Source organism: Netta rufina, assembly GCF_964035555.1.
Source record: "Netta rufina genome assembly, chromosome: 20".
Taxonomy (NCBI): domain Eukaryota; kingdom Metazoa; phylum Chordata; class Aves; order Anseriformes; family Anatidae; genus Netta; species Netta rufina.
The window spans coordinates 4,541,503-4,554,381 of NC_140144.1; the positions used below are offsets into that span (position 1 = coordinate 4,541,503).

The 12,879-nt window shown below is 49.6% G+C and overlaps 1 protein-coding gene across 1 annotated transcript in view; it reads right to left on the bottom strand.

Annotated features, from left to right (window-relative positions):
• Window positions 1-12,879, bottom strand: part of ASTN2 (astrotactin 2) — a gene marked incomplete at both ends in the record, with an annotated part of 316,075 nt that overhangs the window by 185,518 nt on the left and 117,678 nt on the right. The window contains one exon of the mRNA XM_084298804.1: window positions 1,211-1,378. Within this exon, the coding sequence (XP_084154930.1) occupies window positions 1,211-1,378 (168 nt within the window). The remainder of the gene's footprint in view (window positions 1-1,210; window positions 1,379-12,879) is intronic.

The window sequence follows — 12,879 nt, forward strand, 5'->3', positions numbered from 1 at the left end:
GGACCTGGGGAGAGCTGAAGTGATCTTCCCTTGTCCTCAGAGCTGTCTGAGTTTTGCTGATGTCCTTCTGTGCTGAGCCATCTGGGTGTGAAGATCCTCCTCCTGCATCACCTCCACATGCCAGGGGGCTGCTGCCACCCCCCAGCCCACCTTGGGGCTGCAGGTGACACCCAGGGCTTGTCAGCATGGGGAACTGGCCAGAATGATTTCTGTGCTGTGGCTAGGCCTGTCAGTGCCTTCTGCAGACAAGACTTGAGGACCAGGAATATGAAAAGAGAACATTGTCTTGACCAGTAAAATGAATTTATGAGGCCTAGGCTAGTATTTGCATCTCAGCTGAGAAGGGAGAGACAAAACCAGCCCCCTCCTGCCAGCCCCCAGCACACTCGTAGCTCCCAGCTCATGGCCTGGGAGGGTTTCTTCCTTTCCATCTGCCATGTGTCAGCAGCTCAGCCTATGGCAGTGGGATGCTCAGAAGAAGCCTTCTCCTCCATGAGCTGTCCCTCTGCAAGCCCACCGAAAAACCAGCAGCCAACACGGGGTCACACACTCATGCATTTCCCACCCCACGGACCCCCTTCATTCCCTGGTTGCGCTCTCGCTGTGTCTGTGTTCCCAGGTGGCTACAGATCCCCGTGTGTCACCCAGGACCGTGTGAGCCAGAAGGAAAGGGGCCACTTCACCAGCAGAGCAAGGGCAAAACTGCGTGCAGGCAGGGTGTGCTCAGTGAAAAACTCATCTGTGGGTTGGGAAAGACAGCAGCAGTGTCTGCAGCTCCACAAGGCAGGTGGAGGAGAGATCAGACCTAGGTCATATTAGGCAGGAGCACAGATGGGAAATGCTGTGCTCTGCCATGAAACAGTCAAAGAAAGACAAGGGATGGTGATGGGGCAAGATGATGGGTAGATTTTCCAAAATGGACAGCAAAACAGCACAACTTACACACAGCCAAACTCCACGTGCCTGCTGTCGCCACACCAACAAACTGATAGACCCACTGTTTATAATCGCCATCCTGGCACCCACCTTCTTGATGCCTTGCTAACGGTGCTCACCACTGCGTGGCCCTGTTGGTACCTCTCCTACCCTGTGCCTAACACCAGGATAACGTGGGGCTGAGCCAAGTGGGCATTGGCAGACCCCGAGACAAACCTCCTGCCTCGCCTCTCCAGCCTCGGAAGGGTTTTGGCTCTTCCCAGGCCTCCCTTACCTGTCTCTTGGTCGCACAGCTGCTCGCAGGCGTCGGTGGTCCTCTGCCCACAGAGGTCTCTCACCCAGGGTGAAGTGGCATTGATCTGGTAGTAAAGGGACAGCTTGGCTGGGTTCAGCCAGTCGGAGATGTCCAGGTAGCTGCCTTCACTCACAACGAAGCTGCTGCCTAAGGGTGAAAAAAAAAGTGTGTTAGGTGTGCAGAAAAAGGAAAAAAGAAGTAAAAGTAAAAAAAAAAAAAATTATAAAAAAGGAGCATGTCACAGGGAAGAAAAGGGATATCTTAAATAAGGCACCAAGGAATTTGTACAGGAGGCAGCAGAACTTCTGAGCTACTGCCCCATCATTCTCCACAGCAGAGCCCCTACTGCAGTGGGTCACACCTTGGTACTCCAGCAACAATGGCAGAAACCAGCCCTGCAAAGGCTGCGAATTGGATGAGGGGTATGGGTCGGGGTGCTGTGGGCTCCTTAGCCTTCTCTGACAGATTACTAAGCTACTTTCACTCTCTCATTTCTGATTTCTCTTTCATGCCGATTGGGGAAAAAAAAAAAAAAGAAAAAAAGGAGAAAAAAAAATGGTCCAGTATCAGACACTGTTCTTCTGTAGCTGGTGTGATGCTGAGATCAGCAAAATACTGCTGGAATCACCAGCACTCACACCAGAGAACTGCATTTGGCTGTGAAGTTCCTCCACACCAACACCCCAGCAGAAGGTCTGAGTGCTCCACCAGCTGAGATGCTGCCCCCATCCCACCCCTCCCAGTATCACGAGATACTGGCTCTGCTTCCCAGATCCCTGCAGGAATGCGGACAGATGCGATTATTCTGCCCCGTAAGATCCGAGCATCACGTCCCCGGCTCACCCAGGTGGTGCCCACCAGAGGCAGGATCCCAGAGGCAGGAGGCCAGCAGCACCCCAGCCCGTCCCCACCTCCCAGCTCAAGGCAGCAAAAACTGGCCCAACACAGCTCCCCGCAGCAGAGAAACTCCCTCACTCTCTCCCCCGAGAACTAGAAGAGAATTCCTGCCAAAAAAAATCTTTCCTTACAAAATCTTACGTTTCTTTATTTTGTGAAATGTATTTTTCCCCACTGGCATCTGGGAATATGCATCATCTAATTAGCCAAATAGATTTTCAGTTCAGCCCAATCATTTCCTTATCTAACATCTGAGGCCCAGCATCGCTTGGGGGATTTTGCAGGCACAGAGGTCCTCATTAACTCTGATCTTCAATTACATTGATTATAAGACTGCCTCCATAATAGTGCTGCACGGATCAGAGGGGAGCCAAAAAACCTCTGCCATTAAGTGGTGTTTTACAAAAGTTACCGGGGTAAAAGCCTCTAAAAACCGGGGAGAAGAAACCTTCAGAGAGGAGTGGCCAAGGTGAACTGCCAGGTAAGGCAGGAGATAGCAGGCATCCTCCCAGGTGCTAGGACGTGGAAACAGGGACAAGCTTTGCAGACACTACCTGAAGACTCAAATCCTTCTTAGTGATTACACGAGGATGGCAAGTCTACAGATCCAGGGTGTTATTTTCCTGAAACTTGAGGGCTTATGTCACTTAGAAAAATAATGTCTAAGTGCTTCACTAAGCACTGCAGAAGTTCTTAGCTCAATGAAAGCCAAGAGATTAAAAAAGCAGAAAAATAGGAAATACAGCAGCAACCACCCCACATGAACCTGCTTGAACATAAACTTTGCAATTTCCTTCTGAATGAGAATTGCAGATGCTTGAGGAGGAAGGAGCCCATCTCAACCTCATCCTGCACCACGTTACCACACAAAGGATAAGAAAGCAAAGCCTGAAGTCAGACGTTCAGGAGAGAGACCCCATTTCCAGGTATCCTGATATCTCAGCGCCATACAAATATAGCTCCTAATTTACGTGAATTCAAATCGTTTGTATTGATACTGCCTAAACAGATGCATCTCTACGCTGATAGCTGAGGAATGCAGCCCAACTCCTGACTGCACGAGCAAACAGAAAGGAGAGCTGCAGCTGCTTGGGGACCCAATGGAGCAGGAGCCTGCTCGCCAGGGCTGCAGGAGATGTCTCAATCAGCCACATGGCAACAGCAGATTGCAGGGCAAATGCCACAACACCAGAGGAGAGCATCAAAATGCCAGGCTCAGAGGATGTCCTTAGAGCCATCTGATTTCTTCTGTTAATTATCGTCTCTAGCATCAACGTTGAAAGACAGCTTTAAATACCAATGGTAACTATTGCTGGTTTGTTTTACCAAGTGAAATGCATCGTGAACCCGTTGGGAGTGTTTACATCCACGCAGCATCCCGTCAATCTTGCTTGCTTGTTTTTGTAGCTTCCTAGCACGGCTCAAGAAGCACGTAAGTGCATTTTGAGGCTCGGTTACAGACAACTCCCTCTGTGCCCAAAGACTGAAGAGCAAAACCACCAGCTCTTGATTAAATCCTTACTTAATGAACCCCACTTCTATTTAAAATACAGCCAGAGTAAAAGCAACAGAAGCAAATCAGACATAAAATAGTTGTATAATTAGGATTCGTAAAGAGGAAGGTGACTTGAGCCATCGCAGTGCCCTGGCACAGGACCCGCCTGCTGGAGGGGACCCAGCGGGTGGCAGCGGGGAAGCTGTCCTGGGACGGGCTGACTAGAGCCAGGTGCAGTTTTGTTGGGTGAAAAAAACCCCACAGATTGGAGAAGCTTGAAATAATTTGCAGATTTTGCTTTGTCATATTTTTTACAAAGAAAGACCTTCCCAAATACAATGCAATTGGAATTGAAAGAAATAAAAAAAAAAAAAAAGGAAGTGAATCCAAAATCCCTGAATTTAAAGTTCAGTGAAATATTATGTTTGTTTGTTTGTTTGTTTTTCCATTTCAGTCTAAGAAAAAAAAATAAATAAAAAAGCTGGGGAAATTGAAAGTTCTAGTTAATTGTAAACCCTTCCTTTCCTTCCTAGGAGGAGGAGGACAGAGGGGACAACTTTCAGCAAGGAAACTTCTCATATCACGGCCCAGAGACGGGTAAGGCTGTGAGATGTGTTCACAGATACACTCCTCACCTTCGCTCTTACTGAAAACACAAACAAACAAAAATCCCAACCTTGATCCTTTCATAGCTTGCCTAAAAAAAAAAAAAGGAGGAAGAGAAGCTTTACAAATATTTTGAAAGCTAAAATTCTGAAGATTTCAAAGCCTCTCTTACACAAATTTTCTTTTTGTTTTCAAAGAATCCACACACATAAAACAGTTTTCACAAGTCACCAGCGTGCACTTATCAAAAACATCTTGAAAAGCCAAGAAGGGGAAGATTGAGTATCAAATCCTTTCAGAAACCACCGAGAACAAACATTTTCTAAGCGAGAGCCATTTCAAACACCTTCAGCTCGTCAGAAACATCTGCCAGATCTGCCTTCTCCGACGCGCGGCGTTCAGCGGAGGTGACAGAAGAGGACAGCACCAGGGGACACGAAACCCATGGGGACATGAAACCCATGGGGACATGAACCCCACGTGGCTCACACCACCTGTGCAATGGTGAGGGAAGCCCCAGCTCTGAGTTGTCCTCTGGAGATGTGCTTTGAGAACCACAGACCCAGCTGGTTCGCCCAAACCCGGCCTCCAGGTTGAAGCACACACACGGGGTCCACGGGGAGCAGGGCCCTGGAGATGCCATCCCCCAGCTGACTGCCTTCAGCTCAGCAAAATTCCCCTTAAACACAGACATTTAGGGCCCAGGTAAACCACCCAGCAGCCTCACATCAGCCAGATGAGGGAACACAACAGCAGCAGCTCCCAACCTGCCACCACCTCCCCGTGGTGTCGGACATGGTCCTTGGGCTCCACGGGCTGTAGGAGCAGGACTGCACCCTGTGCTGGCACCAAGGGGGACTGCACTACAAGGCCATGCACTGCCAGTGCTTCGGGGGATTGTTTTGTTTGGGTTTTTGCATGCATCTGTGTGTGTTTTTCCCCGCTTCGTTCTCAAATGCTGATCAAAGCCGGACCTGCTCAGGCTGCATCCAAAGTTCGCGTCTCTCGTGCTGAGGTCTCCTTCAAAGTTCAGTGGGACTGCTTAAGCCTTGACAAAAGAACCTTGAAGTTTTGACATTTCAGAAATCATTTTCCAGAACAAAACAGGATAAAACAGCTCAGAAGAGATATCTAACAAGGGAAAAGAACAAAGCGCCCAAAAGGCAGCCAAAAGGGTTTGGCTTTTCCTTTCTCTCTCTCTTTTTTTTTTTTTTTTTCAAGGGACGAGATCAAATAAAACATATATTTTTTTTGAAGAATTTCTCTTTCTTCCTCCCTCCTCTCTTTTTGTCTTCTTTGGTCAGCTTGCTATATCTTGGACAACGAAACTCCCTTTTATCTAAAATTAGTATTTTTTGTTTGAAAGATATGGGAGGTCAGGCGACAGGTTGCTATTCATGTACCCATCCCTGCACTATCTCACAATTGTAATCCTGTTAAAGATTTACTTATTTTTTTAAAGACCACAGGAAGGATTATCCTCTTGCTCCATTCTATAAGTACAAAGAATAATTCAATTTCTTTAGAGACTTTCTTTTTCTTGTAAAACTTGAAAGAACATTTCCCAAAGAGATAACTCCTCCCCTACCAGCTCTTCCCATTGATCAGCTCTCACGCTCCTATCCTTGTACTGGGGAATAAGAAATTTTGCTTCTTAAATCTCTTTCGGGAAATTCAGAGGAAAAGACAGACAGATGCTCAGCTCCCAGGACACAGACACCTTGAGCTAAGCAGGGCAACAGGGCTTGGTGCAGGGTTTCATCCACAGGCTAACGCAGGGCCCAGCTCTACCACCCCTCCCCTGCTTAGCACAAAGCTGGGCAATTTTGGAGTAATTTCCATTCTGCCACATGAAATTATTAATTTCTGCTAAACTGAAACCAGGAATAGTATCATAGTGGGTTCAAATCCACAGTAGCCATTTCCGTTTTGGATAATTTTGGAATGATTTCAATTCTGCCAAATGAATTTCTTAATTTCTTCTCCTACACTGAAACCAGGAATAGCATCACAGTGGGTTCAAATCCACAGTAGCCATTTCCTTTTCGCTTTTCAAACAGTTTTTCTCTTGAACAAGATAAACACCTAAACAGAAAGTTTAGTAAGCTTTTAAAAGCACAAAAGTCTATACATACATCTCTCTTTTCCATTTATTTTTTTTTCTATCAGCCAAGCTGAAAATGCAGCTCATACCACACACAGGGCTTGGCTCCAGGAGGTATTTCCATCACCTGAACTCTGTGCACGGCCGTGGGCTGCTGGCGCCAGCGCTCCCCAACCTGCAGATGTGCGAATCCGGAGCTTCCCATGCATTACAAACGCTGTCAATCCTCACGTTTTTCACCCTGGCACAGCAGAAGCAAATTAGCGATACAAATCTGTATGTAATTACATCTAAGACTAGAAGCATCTTTCCTGTGGGAGGAGCGGGGTTACATTTTAATTGTTAAATCACACTTGCTCGGTAATTTTGACAGATTCTTTCTTTGGATTTTCTTGGAAATCAGTCCAGATTTCACCAGGGATGAACTTCTGTCAAAGAACGCATGTATTTCATTTTGTACAGCAAGTGATCACTTGGGCACCCTTCCCCAGACCTGAGTGGAACCAAAACACCCACATGCAAACGTGCCGTGGCTTCACCTCTGCAAGAGCTGCGCTGAAGCCTCCAGCACCAAGCCCTTGAAGTAAGGGGCTTCTCTGCCTGCTCCATGGTGTTACCAGGCACCAGAACTGCCCAGGTGCCAGTACCAGCACACTCAGGTCCTTAGTAGGCATCTGGGCTAGCAATGGCTGAGACAAATCAGATTCCTGAAGCAAAGCTTCTCTTTAATGCTCTCTGTCTCCAAACTCCCTCGCTCCAGCCTGGGGCTCTTCTGCAGCGACACTCTAGATATTGGACAAGAGTTTGGGGAAATCCACCCTAAATCTGATCACTCCGCTAAGTATCTGATGGATGAGCTACGATAAGCTTTAAAGAACATGAAGTGTGTGTTAATATAAGAGAATTTTCAGCCAGCACCAAGACCAAACGTTCCCCCCAGGGCTGCAGAAACACAACCAGGACACAGCACACACAAAATCGATGCGCCGCAGGACCAAGGTGAGCCACCACCTGCTCGTCACACCACTTGGGAGAATTAGCAAGTGAATTGGCATGCTCTTGGCGATGCAGCCTCAGCAGATCCTCTTTGCATTGCTGCTTGTTGCTGCTGCAGGTATCCCATGAATTGTTGCTTGAAAGTAAGTGTGGCCTAAGCCAGCTTCCTAGGACTGACCCACCAACACCCTGCTGAGACAGGCAGGGTCTCATCCTGCAAATACCGATGCCCGGGTTTTCATCTCTCCTTCCTATGGAGGGGAGCAGGCTAGCTGGCCAAATACACTCTGCCTTATTGCACGCTGCCCTCACCGTCCCTCCCAAATCAGAGGATGAGCGGTGCTGGTGCAAGCTCAGCAGGCGCTGGGCAATGCCACCTCCCCAGGGCTGGATTCATCCCGCCCCTCTCAGGATGCCACAACCCCCAGCTCCAAGCAGGCCCTGGCTGACACCATCCAAACATCACCACCAATCCCCCAGTTTGCTCCAATAAATCCCACGAGGGACTGAGGAAGAGGAATTTTCCTTCCCTTGCACGCGGAGCTGCCCCAGCACCAGGACAAGGCAAGCGCGGGATCACAAGCCTGTCACAGGCACGATAAAAACATGATGTACTTCAGCCTCCAGAATCTTATTAGTTCCTCATGCAAAGAGTGTTCAAGCCGTAAAACTGCCTTGGAATCCCTTTGATCCACACTGATACAGTTTATAAATTGATGTTAATATTTAGAGTTCACGTCTGGTGATGCTGCAGCCATTTGCTCGCATTTTCTTGCCAGCCAAGCAGGCGCAGGAGCGGGCAGGAGTTGTAAGGCAGGCATGGAAATGACCCAGTGATTAAGAGCTGATGAAATTAAATGCAATCTGCAGAGCTGCCCCCGGCACAGCCACCTGGCCAAGTACATGCTGTGTTTGGGGCAGCCAGACCCAGTGCCGAAGCACTGACCGCATCTCCATGCAGTAAATGGGCATTGCTGCAGCAGAGCAACTCCAGGCTGAAAAACTACAACAGAAAAGCCCGGTTTCAAGCCAGCCCTTTTCTTTCTGCTGATTTCAGGGGGGTTGATGTGGCTGGGAATGGTTGGGGAGCTCTGGAGCCTGGCTGCCATAGGGGAAAGCTCTGAGGGATGGAAATCTTTGAGACCCAAGCCCTTCCTCCATCCTTCTGGTGCCAAGCAGGGATGCTTCATTTGTAAATCAATGAGCATCTCCAGCTTTTCCTTTGCTGTACAACAGAGCCCAGCACTGGGCCGCTCCCAACCGCCTGCATCTCTCCTTGCTGCTTATTTCTATGCAAGCGCATGCGCAGCACGTGCCCAGCACACGTGAGCCAGCGCCTGAGGAGCCAAACTAATGCCTGGTCACCTCTGAGGGCTGCACAACGTTGAGCAGGAGATGTCAAAAGCAAACAATTTAAAGCAACAAATTTAATTAAAACCAAAATGAGAAGTTGTTGCGAGTCCAACAATCGCAGTCTACAGAGCTCAGCCAATCTTTGGGGAGAATTAGCAGAAGCTGCTAATAGCAGCATCCAATTCCACCGGCGTCTTGGAGGAACCAGTCGTAGGGGGAAGGAAACAAATAATCTTCAGATGAAACAATTACTGATCAGCTGTGTGACAATCGCACACCATCATCACTCAGGCGGGCAGATGCAGATGCATGAAGCTTGGGAAAAATGCCCCAAAAGCTCAGCTTCCTGCAGCTCTGCCCCCTTGCCAGCCCCTCACACCTGAAGCACTGGCTCGCTTTGCACGGCTGCCAGAAGAGCACCAGGAAGCAGCAGTGCTTCAGCTACCCATGAGGGCTGTTCCCAGGGATGCTCGGTTTGTTTTCCTTCCGCCTCGCTTGTAGGGCTGGCCGGAGGAGCCAGTGCTCATCCCGTGGGATGCCCCCACACCTGCAGCTGGGCTGCAGCTGCAGGAACACCGGTGCTCTGAGCGAAGCCCTCTGCGAGCATCCCAGCTGCTCAGGCCGTGCCCCTGCTCACTGCTTTTCAGAAACCAGCCTGACCCAAGCTCTGAGCTGTCCCCGACAGAGGCAGCAGCGCATTTTCCCTGGCACACATCTCCAAAGAGGCAGAAAGAAGGCTGCAAATGCCCAGAGATGCCTCTGAAGCACCATAAGCCTGGTTTATGTCCTTTACTTTATTTCCACTTATAAAACGAAGCCCTACAAGCCCCTGGTTAAACGTAGCTCTTCCTTCCTTCTGCACGCCATGGAGGACCTCGCCTACCTCTCCCACTAAAGTATCCCGATACAAACATCCACCAACACCATATATAACCTCTTTGCAGGCTATAAAAATGGGAAGCTTTAATTGATACTATATTTCAAACTGTTGTGCAGCAAGGACATACTCCAGGCTAAGTCCTCTAGGGTATCTTTCTCCAGCCCTGCTTTCCCTGCAAGCAGCTCCCATTGCTCTCTCTCTACTTTTTGAGTGATTACTTACAAGAGAAAAACCCTCCTGAATGCGCAGAGCTGAGTGGCTAACATATTCATAAGGGGTTTTATTGCTCAGATGGAGGGACTCTCTTTTCCTTTTCCCCCCTTTGATGCTGCTAAATGTTCCTCTAAATAATGCTTTGCATTTCCAAGTCCTCATAAAAGCCACCGCAAGCCTTCCTATAAATTCAAGCCTGCTCTGAAACGGGCATGATGCCTGCTGCTGGGTGCAGGCGAGTTCCTGACACAATTTCTGTGCCCTGGGGCAGTGGCAGAAGGGAGCAGAGGCTGCTCGAGCCATTTGGGGAGGAACCAGAAAGGAGCTGGAGGCCTCCCTGCCCTCCCGGTGTAATGCAACCCCCTGCGGCACCGAGGGCAGGGACAAAGCCAGTGCCTTCCTCAGCCCCATGCCAACCCCACAAGACCCGTGCAGCAAAGGAGGCTCCTTGCAGAGCAGCACAAGAGAGGATTTACAGGTACAGATGTGTTTGTCACACGGGAGACCCCCAGCCTCCCCCTGGCAGCCGGGGCAGCACAGAGCAGCGCAGCTCGTGCCAGGCTCCTGTGCAGGTGGCTCCCAGGGAAATGAAGGAAGAGCAGCTGTGCAAACCAGTCAGTAATTGTTCAGAGGGGAGCGAAACGGGGGGAGAACCCATCAAATGAACACAAGGAAGAAAATGAACCAAGAGAGGGAAACAAGGGCAACAGAGACGGGCTGGTTATTAACACTGCTGGTGGTAATCTGCTCTCCCACCCCAGTTGGCTTCTTGTCCCAGCCCTTCCCCTGCTCTCTCCCATTCTGCACCTCTAACAGGCTCAGAAGCTTTGTTTTCCAGCACCACTGCTTGTTGCAGGGGGGAAGCTGCTCTCCCCTGGGGCTGGAGACGTTTGGTGGGGCTTCTCCCCCCCTCTTTTCCCCAACTTGCTTTAGGATCCTGGCGCACCAGAGCTGGCTCACATCTATTTCCTTCACAGATGAGTCTTCATCTGACAGCAGAGGGATTGCTTTCAGCCTCTGCCTTTGTTTGGCTTTTCCTGCAGAGGTGTTGGTAGCTTCTCTGTTTTAAGATTTTCCTTGGCTACTGGCATCTGTTGCGATCCTGCGCATCAAACGGGAATTGGAGGGCACCCTCCTCTTGTGCGGGAGCATCTCCCACGAATGCACCTTCCCCGCCCGCTCGCACAGCCTGCCTTATCGTCACGCGACATACAAAGGAGAGCAGCTTAAGGCTGCAGACTGGTGAAGTGCACGGCAACATTAACGAGACGTCGGGTGCCGTGCGAGCAGCTGCTGTAAGACGGATCAAAGCTCCCAGCCCCATCTGGGCCAACGTAATCAGCTCTGCCGCCGCTCCGCTCACGTGGCAATAACCAAGCCAGCATCCCCGCCACTCCCTCCCACCTCCCAGCACTGATATTTGGCAAAAAGCAGCATTAAGAGCTGGAAATGAACCCAATAAGTCAGGAGCAGGTCCCCCCTTTGCCACCAGTGTAGGACTCCGGGTGACAAGCTACACGCCACCTCCCCAAACACGGCCAGCGATGCTTTCCTGGGTGCCATAAAGATTTCCAAGCCCAGCTCAGTTCAGTGTTGCCTTTAAACGTTTCCTAGCATTTTGCTGCCAGTTTGGTGCTGCCTTGGGATTTGCTGTTAATCAACTAGAAGGGACAACTTTAAGAGCTTTCCTCTTCCCCGGCAATGGACTCCGCCATCACATAAAACGATGAGATTTCAGTAAAACTGATAGCCACTGCAAAATGTCTTTGCTGCTTCTGTATGAAGAATTTGACTGTTTCCCATAAAAATATTTAAAAAGTTTTTGCAGTTTGTAATTATATTTTACAGTTTCATTACAAAGCTCATTTTAATTCTTTGCCAAACCGTTTTTACCAGTCCTCTTGCCACTTTCTCTTTAAAGAAGTCATTAAGTTGGAACTGGAGATCATCCCATTTCCCCCAGTTTCAACGATATTAATCTATTTTATTGGTATTTCATTGTCATTTCCATTCGAGTGTTCTCCGTATTTGCATAATTTGCATTGCCACCCCCTTCCTGGTGAAAAGCACGGACTCATCTTTCCACTTTATCTCTACGGAGTCGCATTACGTTTTGTTTTATTTTAGTTTTTGAGGACACAAGCCTTCTGTGGGCCAGAGGCTCTGCAGGACGCTGGAGCCTATTTCCACCACTGCCTTCCCCCTGGCCTTCAGCACGGCTCCTGTGCTCTCCCTCTCTTCTTGAGGCTGGTTTTGGGCAGGGGACAGCGCGTCCCTCCCAGCCTATGCGATAACCTGGCCGGTGCCCCAAGGGTCACGAGCTGATACTGGGGCAGCCTCATTTCCCCAAAGCAAAATGAGTTTCTGTTCTCTGATTGTTCGGAATAAAAATCTGTGAAACTACAGAATATTTATGTGCAGCACGGGCAGTACTTAATGCCTTTCAGAAGCAGGTCAAGGCGTAGCCAAGTCCCTTATTTCAAGTTATGCCCTTTTTCAGCTCTGCACTCCTCTAACGCTCCATCCCTCAATCTGAGGACACAAAGCAGACACTCTCCTCCTCTTTTTCTTAATAACCAAGCTTTAGCCATTAAGGCAGCCTCCAGCCCCTGAGATTGGACTGCAATTTCCAGAGCCAGCGGCTAAGAAGCTTCCTCAGGGGGCAGAGCAGCAGCAGCCTTCCCACCAGCACAGGGCACCAGCCCACTGGCCGCACGCAGCACCCATCCCAAAAGCATCATTACGGGTGCAGACACACGTGCGTGGTGAGGCTCTGTGCTGGGACTGAAGAACCCACTCTCATCAAGGCTGAAAACCATTTAAAACAGACCGGGGAATCCCTCTGTGCCACGGGGGGATGCTTTAAGCCCTGCTCTGCCACACTGCTGCACCTCATTAAGCATCTAACTCTCCCCACTACGTTCACCCCCCCAGGGGACACGCTGCATCCCAACCCCAATGGGTGGATGGGAACCAGCACCGGGCTGGGAGCACCACAGTCCTGGCAGGGAGAAGGTGTACCCTCAGCACGCCCCGAGCAGTCAGGCGAGCACGGGAGCTGAGGAATTGGAACTGACTGAATAATGGGTCCCATCGGCTGGAAG